Source organism: Enoplosus armatus, chromosome 11 (assembly GCF_043641665.1).
Source record: "Enoplosus armatus isolate fEnoArm2 chromosome 11, fEnoArm2.hap1, whole genome shotgun sequence".
Classification (NCBI taxonomy): domain Eukaryota; kingdom Metazoa; phylum Chordata; class Actinopteri; order Centrarchiformes; family Enoplosidae; genus Enoplosus; species Enoplosus armatus.
This window is the reverse complement of record NC_092190.1, coordinates 14,673,273-14,688,590: the sequence shown is the minus strand read 5'-3', so window position 1 is coordinate 14,688,590 and position 15,318 is coordinate 14,673,273. Positions and strand designations below refer to the sequence as shown.

Below are 15,318 nucleotides of genomic sequence, written 5' to 3'. Positions count from 1 at the left end.
ACAAGTTCAACTTGTCAAAAGCCTTCTGAACATCAAGGGATAATATCGCTGCTCCACTGGCTTTCCCATGATCAGCATATATAGTACAGTATTAAGGAGGTGTCTGACGTTGGAAAAGGAAAACCTGGGATAACCCCCGTCTGATCGAGGTGAATGACAGAAAAGTGCTTATTTAACCGGTTAGCCAGCATTTTAGTAATTACCTTCTTATCGTTTATGTGTAATGTGCAATGGGCCTGTAACTGGCTGGGTCTGTTTCCTCCTTATCTTTTTTAATATGAGAGAGATATTAGCCTTATACAGTACAGTGTTTTAGGCAAGACTTTGTCCGTCTTAGAACTAGATATCATTCTGAGGAGGAGTGGGGCGAGAATGTTGCAGAATTTCTTATAAAATTTGCAGCTGAATCTGTCTGGCCCAGCTGCCTTGCCAGGTGGAAATGACTCAATGACAGAGGTTATTTCTTCCAATATGAAATCAGAGTCTAGGTCTCCACTGGCAGCGTAGTTAAGTCATTCAAGTCAGAATGGGTTGCACTATATTTAGAAGTGTGGAGTTCCCTGTAAAACTCTTCAAATTGGTCATTTATTTCCTTGGGGTTAGTTAACAAGATGCCCACCCTTTATCTGATGCAATGGATTGAGGCCTGGGCACCCCTCTCCCAATTCAAAACTTTTGTCTTCATTTTAAGAAGAGGTTGTTTATTTGACCACCCAGAATACAGTTGTTCTCATATTTCAGTTTCATATGAAACAATATACCCACGGATGACAGCTTTTGATGTTTCCCAGAGTGTGGAATCTGACACCTCGCTGTTATCATTCATTTCTATGAAGTCTTTTAATCTGGTGGTAATGTTCTCTGTAAATTTCTTGTCTGCGAGTAGGTAAGGGTTGAAACGCCAGGAATAGGTTTGTTTAGGAAGAAAGAGTTTTAGAGACATTGTCAAAGGGCTATGATCAGATTTTAATGTGGGAAATGCTCTTCTCTTAGCTTGGGAATCAATCTGGAGATGAATTCAGTGGGTTTACCTTCCTCTTCTCCCTCTTGTATCCCCGCGATCTTAATATTGTGTCTACAGGAGCGGGCCTCTAAGTTAAGCACTTTGGTTTGGAGCTGGCTGTTGTGCTTTGTTAGCGCTGAGTACTTAGCTTCAAGTTCTTGCATGTGTGCTTTGAGGTCGCTGGGAGTTTGCTTTTGGTTGGCCTTACAGGCTTGTCAGCCTGTGAGGCCACGACTGACTGAAAGTTGGTTTCAAAAGCATCAAAGCGTTCATTAATGCCGCAAAGAACTGACTCAGACATCTCCTTGCATAATCCTTTTTTGGTCTCTTTGACACAGTGAGAGAACTGTCACCTGAGCTGTTGCTAGCATTAGCACAGGCTTCGTTGGCTTGACAATGTCGAGCTTGTCTGTGGATTTAGCTTTGTTGGAGGCATTTGGCTTTGGCATTGTCAGACTTTCCGTGTTCTTAGTTAAGATAAAAAAGAGGAGACACACACAGTTTGCCTATGAGTGAATAAAACAAGGTATAATGATAATTTTGTCGAGATCACAGAGAGGAGCACTGACCAAACACCTCTACACCATTCGCATGTGCACTAGCACCCCCTAGTCCTAACTCTTCCACATCCACTCTTCCTCCCGCTTCAGTTTTATTTTTCTCTTGCTTTCATGTAATTTTTCTGTGCCGGTGCAGTGTAAGAAAGTCAAGGTTACAAAGGAGGGAATGTGAGAAACAAAAACAAAGCACATTCCTCAAGACATTTCAGAGGAGACAAACAACCACAGCTAGTGACTCAATGTTAGTGTATCTCTCACTTTGCTTTTCTATTCCACTCAATCTCTGGAGAACATTAGTCATCTGAGTGTCAGGTAAAGGAAGTCTGAGTGCTTTTCAAAGAAGATGTAAACGTTCTTTTTGCAGAAAATGCCCACACGTTTCAAACCGTCGGCTACAAAAGATGAACCAAAGCAGCAAAAAATGTGAGTTTCATTAAGATTTATTCATATGAAAATAATATAACAATAATAAGAACATAAGACATGTTTTAAACTGCATTAAGAGGGACTGTGTTCAGTGTTATGTCAAGGGCTGTCCCTGAATAAAAATCATTTTATTTGAATAACAGATACAGGAGTTGTTTGCTCTTTGAACACTCCAATCACAAATTTGTTACACTGGTTTTTGACATGAGGGACTTCTGCAAAGGAATGCAGTCATGCAAAATTATTTTTACATCTAGTGTAGCATTGCAGCAATACATATTTGTGAGTATTTTAGTGATTTTTGCAGATAACTCTCCAGGAAATAACTCCTTAAACATAAAAAATTTAAAAGACCCAGCCCATCTTCATTTTACTAACTGACTAATAAGGGGCTGTCTCACAAATGTTATATTTGAGTGCGTTTCTTATAATATCATGTCCATCACAACATCACAACACCTATTCAGCATCCTATTCCATATTGTAATCTGCTCTTAAAGGTGCATTAAGTGAAATTGTTCTGCCCGGTAGCACAAAATAACTGTGACATATTAGTCTAACCTAGGCTGCCCCCTTTCCCAGACTCCCCTTTCAGCTGCCAACCCATGCCATTTCACGGTCAAGCCCAAAAAGCATAAATGCAGTTTTATTATTATATAAGTTTATTTGTGTATATATGAGATATACTCCCTCTTCACTAGGTGTCTTTCTGCCGTGACAATTGTGATTCCTACTTTTGTCACTGTAGCTCTGCCAGAGACACGTCTATGCTATTTAATTTCTTGGCTGCTAATAGAGGTCAATACAAGTCATGTTGTGCTTAACGCCCCATTTAACCTTTAACAGTGCTGCAGTTCAGTACAGCTAGACCAGAAAAAGGTGGTCAGAACAATGTGTCAATGTCTGATGAATGTTTATTAGAAGCTAGAAGAGTATCCTTGGTCCCTACTGGCAGATACAGTATAGAAATGTGCTTCTGTGTAATCCTTGATTGTCGAACACTGACATACCTACCTTCCTACCTACCTAGCGCTTGTGTTGGTGTCAGTAAAGTGCAGACAAACTGTGGGCCGGGAATCTTTTTTTTATTAACATGATAAAAGCAGGTGTGTGCCAGCAGCTCGAAGCTAATTAACGGGTTAAAACGCTGATGTGCTTTAGGCCCATGAGAGGTAGCCGGCCTTGTAGTTATTACGCTGAAGTGTCAGAATGTGGGCATGGGGGGAGCCACTGACCAGAGAACAAAAAATGGCACGCTTATCTGCCACTTAAATGTTGAATTAGTATAAAGTCAGACTGACGACTGTAGAACACTAAGAATGACCTAACTGCTCATTATCATCATGAAACCTACTTACACCACCTTTGTTCTAACATAATTTAGCTCCAGTAATATATACCTAAAGAGAAGTCTCAGAAAGAAAGTCACATTTTCTCTTACTTTCCTCTGACAGAAGTGCACCTATTATGGAGTCCTTTAGTATTTCAGGGTTTTCGCTGTGTAATTACCATGTACAAGAGGTCTATTTGGTCCACTGTGCATGTGCTTGATATCCTTGTGCTTCCTCTTTCTCCTGTATCGTAATAAGCTGTAGAAATTCACTCCATGCAGGGGATGTGGACAGAGGAGAGGCTGTGTGCGAGTGCAGACGTACAGTCCTCGGCCACCTGCAGGAAAACAAATTCAACTCAAAACAACCCGGCAAAGCCCTGCTGAAGCGTTAGAGAGGGGTTTATGTCCTTTTGGTCCGTGTAGAATAAATCCTCGACTGTTATTCTCAATAATATGATTCTGCTCTGTAGATTATGCTCCCTCAAAGCCGGTGTCCACGTCGATGTTGCGTCAGTTACACAGTTGTTTCAATCTTTTCAATGATCTCTATCATAGACTTGGAGGGGGAGAGCAGAGAGCAGTCGTCCTGGTCCCAGAGGCTGCCGGGGCTGGAGTTCCCATCCGTGCTCAGCTCGTCGTCCTCTTCCTCACTCTCCTCCTCGCAGGACTCCAGGTAGTGCAGGCCCAGCGCGTTGATGCCGGAGTCCTCGGAGCTGGATGGAGAGGAGCAGTGGTCCATTTTGGGGCCTTTTATCTTATCCACGGGGGAGGGATGTTTGTGTTCACTGTACACCTGCTGGACTGGCTGCACAGGTGCGGGTGCAGGTGTGTGCTGGGCTGGCGGTGCGGGCTTCGCTGGTTGCCGAGGCTGAGGGGTATTTTTGGGCATCTGAGGTGTAGCGGGAGCAGGTGGGGGAGGGGTGGGAGGATGAGGTGGTTCTGGTAAGGGAGGCGGAGGGCGCTGCACGTAGCACATCTTTCCGTTAATGCGTTTGACAATGTAGTCATCCACAAAAAGATCTGCGATGACGCAGTACTTGGGCGACTCCAGGTGAGGCGGCGACTGGAAGCACGGGGCGAGCTTCAGGAAGCGCTCAGCCAGAGAGACGGACAGGTCCATGGTGTTGCTGTACTCCGTCCCAACAGGTGGCACGGCTGTGGTGGGCAGATGGCACACATTGGTCATGGGCTGGTACACGTACTTGCCTAAAGGGGGGAAAAAACAGTAGTTTAGATGTTACTTCATGACAAAATAGCAGCCTGGGGAGAATCACAAGTAAAATTTGGAATTTTAAAGCTGCTATAACCAATATTTTTATATTAACATTGGATCAAATGACTATGTGTATGTGAATTATGTAAAGAGCGTTGTTGCTTCTCTGAGCTTTTAGTTTTTGGGCCCGCATCTTTACTGTTTGGTTCACTCTCGCTGCTTTCATGAGCGCATTTTCGGCCAGTGAAAGAAAAATGCATTTTATGACTTGTTATCCTGTGTTTATGGATTAATTGTTCTATTATCTCTTGGTAAACGCCAAATATAATTCCCAAAAAGCACTTTTGAGCATTTACATATCAAAACCCCTCTCTTCTCTTCCCATCACATAAAACCACACTTGGCCCTCAGCTCATGGGTCGTTGTAGCCAGCAGAGCGATATTAAAGCAATGTCAATAGTGTATAAACATGTGTTTTCAGTCAGTCTTGACCAAGGACGCAGTTTATGAAGATGCAAAAAAGTGGGTTTGGGAGCCTGACTGAATGGTGTGTATTGTGATAGCAATTTTCACATCACAAAGCATTTCGTGCTGCCACAGGCAAAAATACCTGCCTTGCCACAATCATCTGAGGGGGAACTGCAGCCAGAGTGTAACACAGTTTAAATTTCTGGTCATCCAGATCTGTGCAGCAATCATTTCTGACCCTTAGAAACTGATGCAAGACTTAATTAAAAAATGATGAAATAACTTATACGAATAAGGTCCTTACAACGTTTACAGCTCAGCAATCATGATGTGGTGTTGATCTACATCTGGATTACCAACACAATGGATTGGTGTAACATACTATAGTGTCACATGAATCCTCTATGAGATAAAGGCTATACATTGGTTCTGGAAAATTGGCCGTATTCACATACAAATTGTCGAACGCCTTCCATGTGAGTTATGCCTCCCATTTTGGCAACTCATGTACTGGTGGTGATTGTGCAAAATGACTGCTCCCAAATGTTACTCATTGTTTGCGGCCCACTGCCTCCAACTCTGAGCCGTGCTGCCTGAATAGTGTGGCTCAGATGTGTGTTTAACTGGCTCCCCAGAGAGAGAGAAACTACAAAAGATGACAGGCCTACGCATCACTTCCTCTCACTCTGTGTCCTTGCCTTTTGTTTCACTGGCTGGGGGACCCATTCAATCAAAATCTTCTCCCAGGTTACATTAAAAAAACATCAAACTACTTCAAAGCAGGAAAGTGGCTCTGTTTTGCATTGCTGAATGGACAAAGTGACCACGTTATGCTGATGAGACATTTTTCCAGCACACAAAAGATATTTAGTAAATCAGCTGAGCATTCGTCATTTTCTTCCCACAAGAATAGCCCTCCTCATTATTAAAAAACACAAAATTGCATCAACCACCCATGTGAAGGGATTAAAAGAGGCTGTTACTGAAGCTTGATGTCTGTATACTTTGTAAACACAGGAGCTAATGTCGATACAGACAAAATGGGGAACAGTAGCCATCCTCTGTTTAATGAGAGAAACTCAATGGTCCATGTTCAGACAGAGAGGAGCCCATTCGGGCAGACAAGATAGCGGCAACAAAGAGCTAAAGCGGTAGAAGGCAGTGTGTTGACATTTGGTTTTTTAGCATATTACATCTAATTGCATTCATCCATCTGGAGTTTCAAATACCAAGAGCAATACTGGGGGACAGGCGCAGATGCATAGGCAGACAACAAAACAGACAGACATACGGAGCTAACACGCCACCAACACTGGTTGTCCTCAGCAGCATTTTCAGAAGGAACACAGTCTGTAGATTCTCAAGGTGTCGGCAGAATGCAGAACTAGTTTATTAAGTTAGAAATATCACCGTTGCCGTCAGCCCCAGAGCAGAGTACGTTATGTGTGAGATTCATCTCACTTAGTCTGGCAAAAAGAGGAGACTTGTCACATGTTAAGCAAAATACAACTTTCTGTTTTCTAATACTTGAACTGCAAGGTGCTCTGAGGTGGATTATTACAAATACTGTACGATTACTGATGTGTATTATTTGATACTAATCATAAAAGTAGTCTTTTCATAAAATGATATACAGTACAAAGTTGTCACGTATGCAATGTTCCAGTTAAATGACTAGCAGATGTTGGGGCCCCATACTGACAAGATTCATTATTGTTGGATGAGGTCTTCTTGGTATGTGGGAGTTATGGGGGTCTCTTTTCCCCTTTCCACTTGCCTGCTGTCCAAATAACTTGTATATCATCGGTTTTGGGGTACTGAGGGACCCTAGGGAGATATAAGTTTACAGACTCATGTGTTATAGTAGGATCCCATGTATGCCTAAATGTATAAAAGACGAGCTTGAACAGTGTTCGAGGCAGCAGTACTGATTCGGCTACGGGTGCTGTACAGGTCAAGATGCGCATGCCTGTTGATCCTGATCTTTGATGCAAATAAAGAATATTATGTGAAAAGTCAGTATCAGCGGAGTCTCCTTCCATCATCGAATCATCGCCTACATCTGGGGAATGAAGAAGAAATTAACAACATTACAAATACTATCATTATTACAAATACTGTAGCTGGTGGTAATTACTTACAGATACTTTGTAGAAGAAGAAGACTGCAAGCTAGCAAACATGAATGTTAATGATGCATGATTTAAAATGTTTTTAAAAGTGACATTGCAAATTTATGTCAGGCCATAAGGATACACACAATGCTTTTTAGTGAGTAACGATGGATGTAAACACAACTTTGTTTGTTTACAAGAATCATCCTGCATACATATCAACAAGGAGCAACAATATCCAGCATAAATGTACTCAACAATAGACACAACAAAAGTCAGACAGACGAGCTGAAGTAGAGATGAGAGCAGAGATTTCCGTATCCCTTGACTGTTCAGACTGTCCACTAAGATATACGAACACTAACGGACAGCCAGTGAACACGGTCTATGCAGCTTTATTGATATTCAGTTGTACTCTACCCTTCTGTTGTTGCCCAGTGCTGGATCCCTTGCATGACAATGTCAGTTGTTAAGCGGCCTCTGCACCCTCTCCCCTGAGCATGTGTGTGTGCGTGTGTGTGTTTGTATTTCCATACTAACAAAGACCAGATGTCCTCACAAAGACAAAAAAATGCTAAATTCTCAACACTGAGGACATTTTGCCATCACCTCACTTCTTAGTTTTGGGTCATGACATGACATGTTTCTGTAAATGGTGAGGCTGGCGTTAACTTTTCCTTATTGTCAAAGAAATAAAAAGATCTAAAAGCAGCAATGTGTTAGTTCACCTCTCAGTACTTTATGACTTGCCTGCTCTGTCTGTGGCACTCAGCCAGACACCTATTGGTTTCTGCTGAAGATGTAAATTGTTATAAAATGGGTCCCAAATATATAGCTCTATTTTTAAAAAATGCAAAACAATTTCCTGCTGTGCTCTGTGGTTTTAAACAAATGTTACTTTAAAAAAACAAAGAGGAAATGGTGCATTTGTGGACTATTTCCCGTGGATTAATACACATTTAGTGGGCTGAATATTTCCGGCAGCAGTAAGGCACAGAGGAATAAGCTGTAACAGGCTCTAGCTGCACAGAAAATACTTGTTTTGTTTTTGTCTTTTAATGAGAGTGCAAAATGTAGAAGATCATCAGACTTATTCTTTATTAACAAGCAAATACACCCAAAAATGATCCAAAACAGCAGCTGGTGATGTATCTCACATGTCTCGTGCTTTGTGTTGTTTTGCAGTGTATTTTCTTCTTCCTAAAGATAACTCACCAAACATAGACAACATGACAACACGAGCCATTTCCAGCCCTGCTGAAGACGATTGACACAATAAAAAGAGGCATCAACTGTAAATGTAAGAGTTTTTGAGTCAGTGCTTCAGAATCAAAAATAGGAGCTCCTCTGCAGACCCACCACTTTACACCTACAATCACACTGAGAGAAATCAACTGCAGAGGAAACACAGGCACAATGTGTTCCACTGACAGCAGCCTCAATAGACCAGAATAATATGCAGCCACAGGACATGTTGCACTTTGAGTAAGGCAAATTACTCTTTACTCTTTTTCTTAACAGGAAAGCCTTTCATCATATCATTAATACAGCTGAAAGCAATAACTTCACTGGAGACTGATGAAAGGCATTCTGGGGGATGTAGGAGGTCACTAACTAAAGGAGATGTAAATGAGGCTGTTGGGTACATCAAAAGAGGAAGTAACAGCTCTTCATTAATAAAATGTAATTATGAATTCAGGATATCTATAGTTTAAAAGCAGTGAAGGTGACTCTTCCCCTATTTTTACACTCTGGGGATGAACTTTGTCAGCGGAAATAGGAAGAAAGGGGTCTAAAGATACGACGAAATATCTACAATACATATTAGGAAAACTTGGGATCCATTATTTTAGTCAGTGTAAGAATCAATTTGCTTAATTTTAGTGTTGGAGGAGGAGATAGAGAATGTTAGTCAGCCAAAAGATGTTTTTAAAAATAAAATGACAGGGAAAATCAAGAGTTCAAGAGGTTAATGAAACAGCGAGAGAACAGGCAGCTAGTTCCAGGGAAGTTACAGATTGTTCTCTAGAGGAGTAGAGTGGAGGAGGTATGAGGAGCTCTAACTCCTCTGCTCCCACCTGTCTCCATCTTGCATGCCTTCTCCGCTCTCTCCTGGGTACTGTGAATGGCCGAAGGCTGCACAGTCTGGTTCAATACAGGAGATAGTCTCTCTCTGAATAATGCAGCATGGAGTCTCTCAATCTCTCTCACAGAGCTTCGACATTTACAAATTTCTGCTCCACTGTCGCTCTACAGACTGCAGCCAGGCAGTTCAAAGCAGCATGTTGGCAAAAACCAGGTGAACAAAAACAATTATTTGAGCAGATTGTCATAATTCATCAACAGCTGCTGCACCCATTTGACCGGTGGATACGGCCCGCTCACATATCCATCGCTCTTTGTTTTTAAATCTGTAGCAACAAAGGGGCTGCAGTCGGGGTAACAACATGAGTTTCAGGTTTCAGCGAAGGGGATGGTCTGACCCGGCATCACGTGAAACTCCTTTCCTGTTTCCTGTTTAATTCCTCCAGAGGCAAAAAAGGCTGTTCCTGACGTACAGCCAGTTTGAAATCCAGTGTTTAGTCTTTCACCATAGTGAAAATATGCAACTGTCTGGACTGTTTTTCCAGTGCATAGTGAACATTAAGCCTCAACTCCTGTAAAGGCCTGTAAAGGAATGATAGGTTCAGATTTCTTCAAGTCTAGCTTAACACTTGCATGCCCAAATGTAGTTTTAAAGAGTAACTGGTCATCCATTGATGACCTATGATTACTTAGACCGGGTTTCCAGGCGGGAATGCTGGTGTAAATGTAGCTTTCTGGTAATCAATGCTGAACAAAACTCCTTTTAAACCATGCAGACCCACCCCCATTGCTTATACTTTGTGACCAATCTGTGGAAATTATCATCTGTTGTAAGTATAGGAACGCACATGGATGACAAATTGAGTTTCACGGACAATGCTGATTTTGTTGATGTAAGAAAGCCTGTCAGAGTTTGTTTTTATTTAGGAAATTGTCATCTTGGAAACAGTGTTATGTCAGCCTGATAGACTGTGTTCTTGTGTTTAATATCTCTGTCTGGTATGGACACTTGACATCAACTCACAAAAACAGCAGGAAAGATGGTAGGCCACCAACAAAAGTCATTGGATGACCTTTACAGTACAGCGTACAGTACTGAGTTTGAGTTGCTCCCCTCACAGCAACGCTACACCTTTTACCTGGCAAACTACAAGGGATTTCTTTTTCCTAGTGCAATAATTTCCATGAATAAACTGCACTACTCTGCACTCCTCTGTGTTGGATGCATGCTGCACACTGTGTGTATGTTGTATTAATTGTTGTACAATTGTTGAGATGTGATGAGATTTGCTGCATTGATGTCATGTGATGTTTTCATTGTATCTGGTGAGACCAAGAGGTGATTCTCCAGCCATGTAAATCAAAACGGGGGAAGCTCATAATCATGATGTCAAACCATGTGAGAAGCAGCATTTGGATTCAGCACCATACAAGGAAAAATTGTGGATAAAGGTGAGGCTGTTTGCTGCCTTTTCAAAAGGCATTACCACAACAACAGTGCTTAAGTCACCTGTTAGCTTGTCACTACAGTGGGGTAGCAGAGGCACCAGGAATGAACAACTAGGCTTACGTGGGTAGCATCCAAATCAGTTTGAACAAATGACAAGTCATTTGTTAGATTTTTTTTTTAATATTGTTGCATGCAAATATGCATTCTAACATTCTACTCAAAGTTAATATGAGGCTTTAGCAGTAGCCAAATCAAGTGGATATCTTATAATGTTGTTTGTTTTTTGTGTTTTCCTGGACAATGTTTCCTTGCTGAGTTGCGTTGACAGTAACACAAACAGAGAATGTGGTATTGTATTAAGATAGACTTTAGAAAATAGCAAAAACTTGTTGAAATTTTGTTTGCCGCTGCCCTATTTCCAACATTGAGAGATCGGCAGTTAAAGTGGTCGAAGCGTCGCGGTTCCCAAACATGAACAATCAATCAAAAAACATCCCCTCAGGCCTGTGCTGACAATGTATTGATCCTTTAATAATAGGTGAAGCCTTTTTATGATTCAGCACTGCGGTACATTTTGAATTGGTCAGCAAATCAATCAATATAGGGCAGAGCTTTATCCAATAAGCCTCCATATTTCCCTTTAGAAAGAGTTGGAAGCTGCAGCTGCGTGGTGTGACAGATGAGATGAGGTTGACTGACAGAAAGATCCCATTTTCTTGTATCTACAAGAGAAGTACAAGTCCTAACATCCAAAACTGGAGCTGAAGTGAGTACAAGCAGACTGACAAGACTCTTCAGGACTCATTAGACTCTGTTAGACTTTCTTAATGAGTAATTCATTGCTCTGCCTGGTAATTGTAATCAGTTAGTAGAGGATAAAGAGAGAGGAAAAAAGATTCAGACCAGGTGGTTCCAGTGTTGCTGTGAGCAAAAGCTCTCATCAGACATGACATATTGGCAGTGACACTAAACACAGTTAATTACCGCTAATGAGAGGCTTGGACTGATGTTGTCACCAGCTGGGAACACTGCCTCCACCTACATCCAATTTGAGCCCCCCCCTCATTTTCTCAGCCAAAGGTTTAACAAAGCTACAACTATGGGGAAACTACTAGAAGGCCTTTCAAGCAACAAAATCCTTTTCTTGCTGTAGCCTGCAGAAATGATTAGTGTCGTCTGAGGGGAAGACAACCTGAAGACGTTAAGTCACAGGTAATCACCTGCGTACTACTCCACAGGTGAGATAATGGAAATAATTTGTGTTTGAGAATTTAAATGCTGCGCCAAGTCTTACAGCACATTGACCTTTTGTATTTGTTTGCCTGGAAACCTATTAAAAATGTAATTAAAAAGGCGGTCTAGCGAGGCTCCCTGTGGTGAATGCACAATTATCAGCTTCAGAACAAGTTTATACTCCAGGCGACAGTGGTAGGCACGTTCAAAATGAAAACGTGACGAGATAAGGGCGTTACAACATTTCACTCTTTTGCATCCGGCGTTATTATGCACCGCTAGAAAGGAGAATAGGAGCCAAGCAGAGCGGGCGGGCATTGCATGCAGGAGCACACCGCTGCTATACTTTTCTCACTGGGTGCCCTGCTTCTGCCTGATTCAGCAGCCTAAGCTGGTTTATTCTCACTGCGCTGCATGACTATCCTGCGAGGGGGAACCTGTGAATTACAGTGGAAAGAGACGTGGAGGTGAGAAGCTCCATTATGATGTGGCCGGTTCTTTCTTCTACACTGTAGCAAGCCTGAACCAAGTAATGGGGGCAAAGCGCTCCATGTCCATCGTGCAGCACATTTTCAGCCAGACTGATGAATATTTCAAAGCAGAAAGGAGGAGCAAGTCTAAATGTTTACAAATGATGTAACACTGAGCAGGCTTTGCCGTGAAACACAAATCCCGGATGTGGCTCATAATAAACACTGGAAAGAATTCCTCATTTTTCTGCCACATCAGATATTTCAAACCGCTTGGCTCACTCTGGACGGAGGCAGGCATCTAAATCCAATGATTACATGGCAAAGATTACAATGTGACTTGTGCAGTTGCACAATATAAGCCCCGGCCGACTGGTGCAGAGTGGATGGTTGATTGTGTTTTACACTGATCTGAGGATTTTCAGGGCAGCCAGAGATGGGATAAATTAGGGCAGCGCAAAGAAATCATCCTGTCAGGTTCAGGCAAAGCTATCGGGATTCTGTGGCAGCGTCAAAGTGTCAGATCGACAAAATGTTCAAATTAAGAGAAAGTGTCTTGGTGGTTAAAATGCCACTGACACTTCTCAAAGTGAAAAGAAGATTGCCCACATTTGAGTGGAGCTGCTGCCCTGTGCTCTATTACCAATAGAGTCAATTCACCACTCAGCATAGATTACATTTATATTGATTATTTTGTGGTAATACCATTGAGTTCAGTTAATATTATCAAATATTTGGCCTGTAACTGAAGAACAGCAGCTGCTAAACTCGACCAACTGCTTGACTTTTGTCTGAACATAAGATGATTTTGTGGTCAAAGGTCTTCAACTACTTTAAAGGATAATGCAAATGATATTCTAAACGTTTCTTGCTGTCAACACATCCTATTAAAAGACCAAATACAACAATATGTTAGTGAATCTCTCAGCGGTCTGTACCACATCTTTAAATTTGGGTCACAAATATATAGTTTCATTTTTTAAGAAAAGACTAAATAATTACCTAAAACAACTAGGCACTGTAGTTTTTAGCAAACGTTATTCAAGCAGGAGTAAATGGAGCATTTGTTGGGGACTACTTTCAGCTGTGGATTAATACACATTTGATGCACTAGAGAGTATTTATTGCACTTGGATTGTGTGTGTGGGATTGACTTAAAATAGACTGAAGCGCCCATGTTCATCATGATGAAGCTATTATGTGTCTTTGACACAGAGGTACAAGCTATATCAGGCTTTGGCTACACAGGCAATACTTAGTTTTGGTCTTTTTGTGAGATTTGTTGACAATAACAGAAATACAGAACATCACAAGACTTTTCCTATAAAGCAGAAATGAGAGTGTGTGACGTCACCAAGCACAAACAGTGAAGTAAAGCAAGGTCGATGGTGGATTTAACATTTTTCTGTGCACTTATTTTGATTCTTATAGATAATATACATGTATGCTCTCATATTTAGGATGGGCACGATGTGTGTAGACTCTCTTTCGAAGGACACAATCTTGATATGATGTCAGGCAGACACATGCATTTATAACCACAACCATAGGCCTACACTTGGAGTGAACTGGAAGACACAGGAATATCAAGTCTAGTCTAGTGTTTTCCACTCCTAAATGCCTTTAAACTTGAATTAGTCATCATTTAGATAAATGCATTTACAGTACAACATCATTAAAATTATGAAAATCTGTGCTTTTTAATTTTAACAAAACATCATGGCTGACAGTGAAAGATTCAAACAATATGGACACTGGAGGACTGTGTTGATGCAATCTGATTTAGCCACTACATTTTCATGGCCTGCACTGAACTACAGCATCTGTATACTGACAGTTTAGGCTGGATATCAACATTTAACACAATCTACAAAAAAATAAAGAAAAAACTAAACCAGCAGAATGGCAGTAAACACTGAAACCATGACCCTGAGACATCGGTTTCCCTGCTTCCGAATATTGCAACCTCCTTTGTTTAGACTACATTAACTATTCATACAAGGGTGTCTGTTTGAAGGTTTGACTCTGTTCAACGATGAATGTGACTTTTAAGTTTGACCTCGATATTGTTGCAATGAATACAAACAAGACTCTAAAATCTATTTGGAAGTTTTATCAAAAACGAAATGACACCAGTGGGGAGGCAAATGTTCTGTCTCAGTTTAATAGCCAACCTTTACATAACCTCTCATAATGTGCCACATTATACCTTTTGTTATTGCTTATCAATATCTAGTTCACATAAAGCTACATTTTGTCCTTTTTAGTCGATACACGAGACAGGGTGACTACAGTGGTGCTTCACACTATGGCCGTGACTACCAGCATATTTTGCCCTCATAGAGACAGTGGGGTGGATTTCTGGTGAAACAGAGAGCTATTAAACCGTGTAAAACAAACTTACAGTGACACCAGCCCAAGTGGCAGCACCAGTGCAGCTTGAAGCACTTCCCGTGGCTGTGCGTCGCGCAGATGGAGAGTCCATCACAAGGCAGGAAGTCTGGTCTCCCCGCGCAGCTCTTGGCCAAAGCCTGCGCCTCGTCCAACTTCTCACTCTTCGGACACTTCTGTGCTCCCGAGGCGGCCATGCCAACATTTCCTGGATCCCCCCCCCGAAAAAAAAACCGCAAACAGCTTCGTCCGAGTAAACTACAACATAACCGTGAGGGACCGAGCCGAGGTTTCACAGTCCACGTAGCCCAGGGAGCTTTTTCAACTGGGAGGCAGACGCGAAAGACGGTTCCGTGTATCCAGCGGTTACTGCTCATACAAAGGGTGGAAACATATCCTGTAAAAAAAAGTACAAGAGCTTCAATTAGCCTGGTGTAATGTCATATTCAAACGCCTCCCATGGTCGTGATACACACACATCCCTCCGTCCTCCCCTCGCGTCGGGAAGCTCCTCTGCGCGCTGGTGACGCGCGTGCGGAAACAACGGCGCGCATCTGAACTTCATCACACGAC

General features: G+C 41.9%; 1 protein-coding gene across 2 annotated transcripts; it reads right to left on the bottom strand.

The window, feature by feature from the left end:
- Positions 1-3,482: 3,482 nt before the first annotated feature.
- On the bottom strand, positions 3,483-15,085 carry LOC139292847 (UPF0524 protein C3orf70 homolog B). Of its 2 annotated transcripts, XM_070915240.1 has the most exons (3): positions 14,759-15,085; positions 4,283-4,528; positions 3,483-4,177 (listed from the first exon to the last, which is right to left on the bottom strand). In XM_070915240.1, exons 1-3 carry the CDS (start codon positions 14,940-14,942, stop codon positions 3,837-3,839), a joined length of 771 nt encoding a protein of 256 aa, XP_070771341.1. In that variant the 5' UTR covers positions 14,943-15,085; the 3' UTR covers positions 3,483-3,836. The 2 variants fall into 2 exon arrangements, with proteins under 2 accessions (XP_070771341.1, XP_070771340.1); XM_070915239.1 differs by having other exon boundaries at positions 3,483-4,528.
- Between the last annotated feature and the right edge of the window lie 233 nt (positions 15,086-15,318).

What these genes read in the sequence shown, in the direction of transcription:
- LOC139292847 (XM_070915239.1), bottom strand. Translation starts at nt 14,942, where the DNA reads ATGGCCGCCTCGGGAGCACAGAAGTGTCCGAAGAGTGAGAAGTTGGAC. An exon ending in CCACTTGGGCTGGTGTCACT is followed by an intron (nt 4,529 to 14,758) that starts GTAAGTTTGTTT and finishes TCCCCCCTTTAG; the next exon opens with GCAAGTACGTGTACCAGCCC.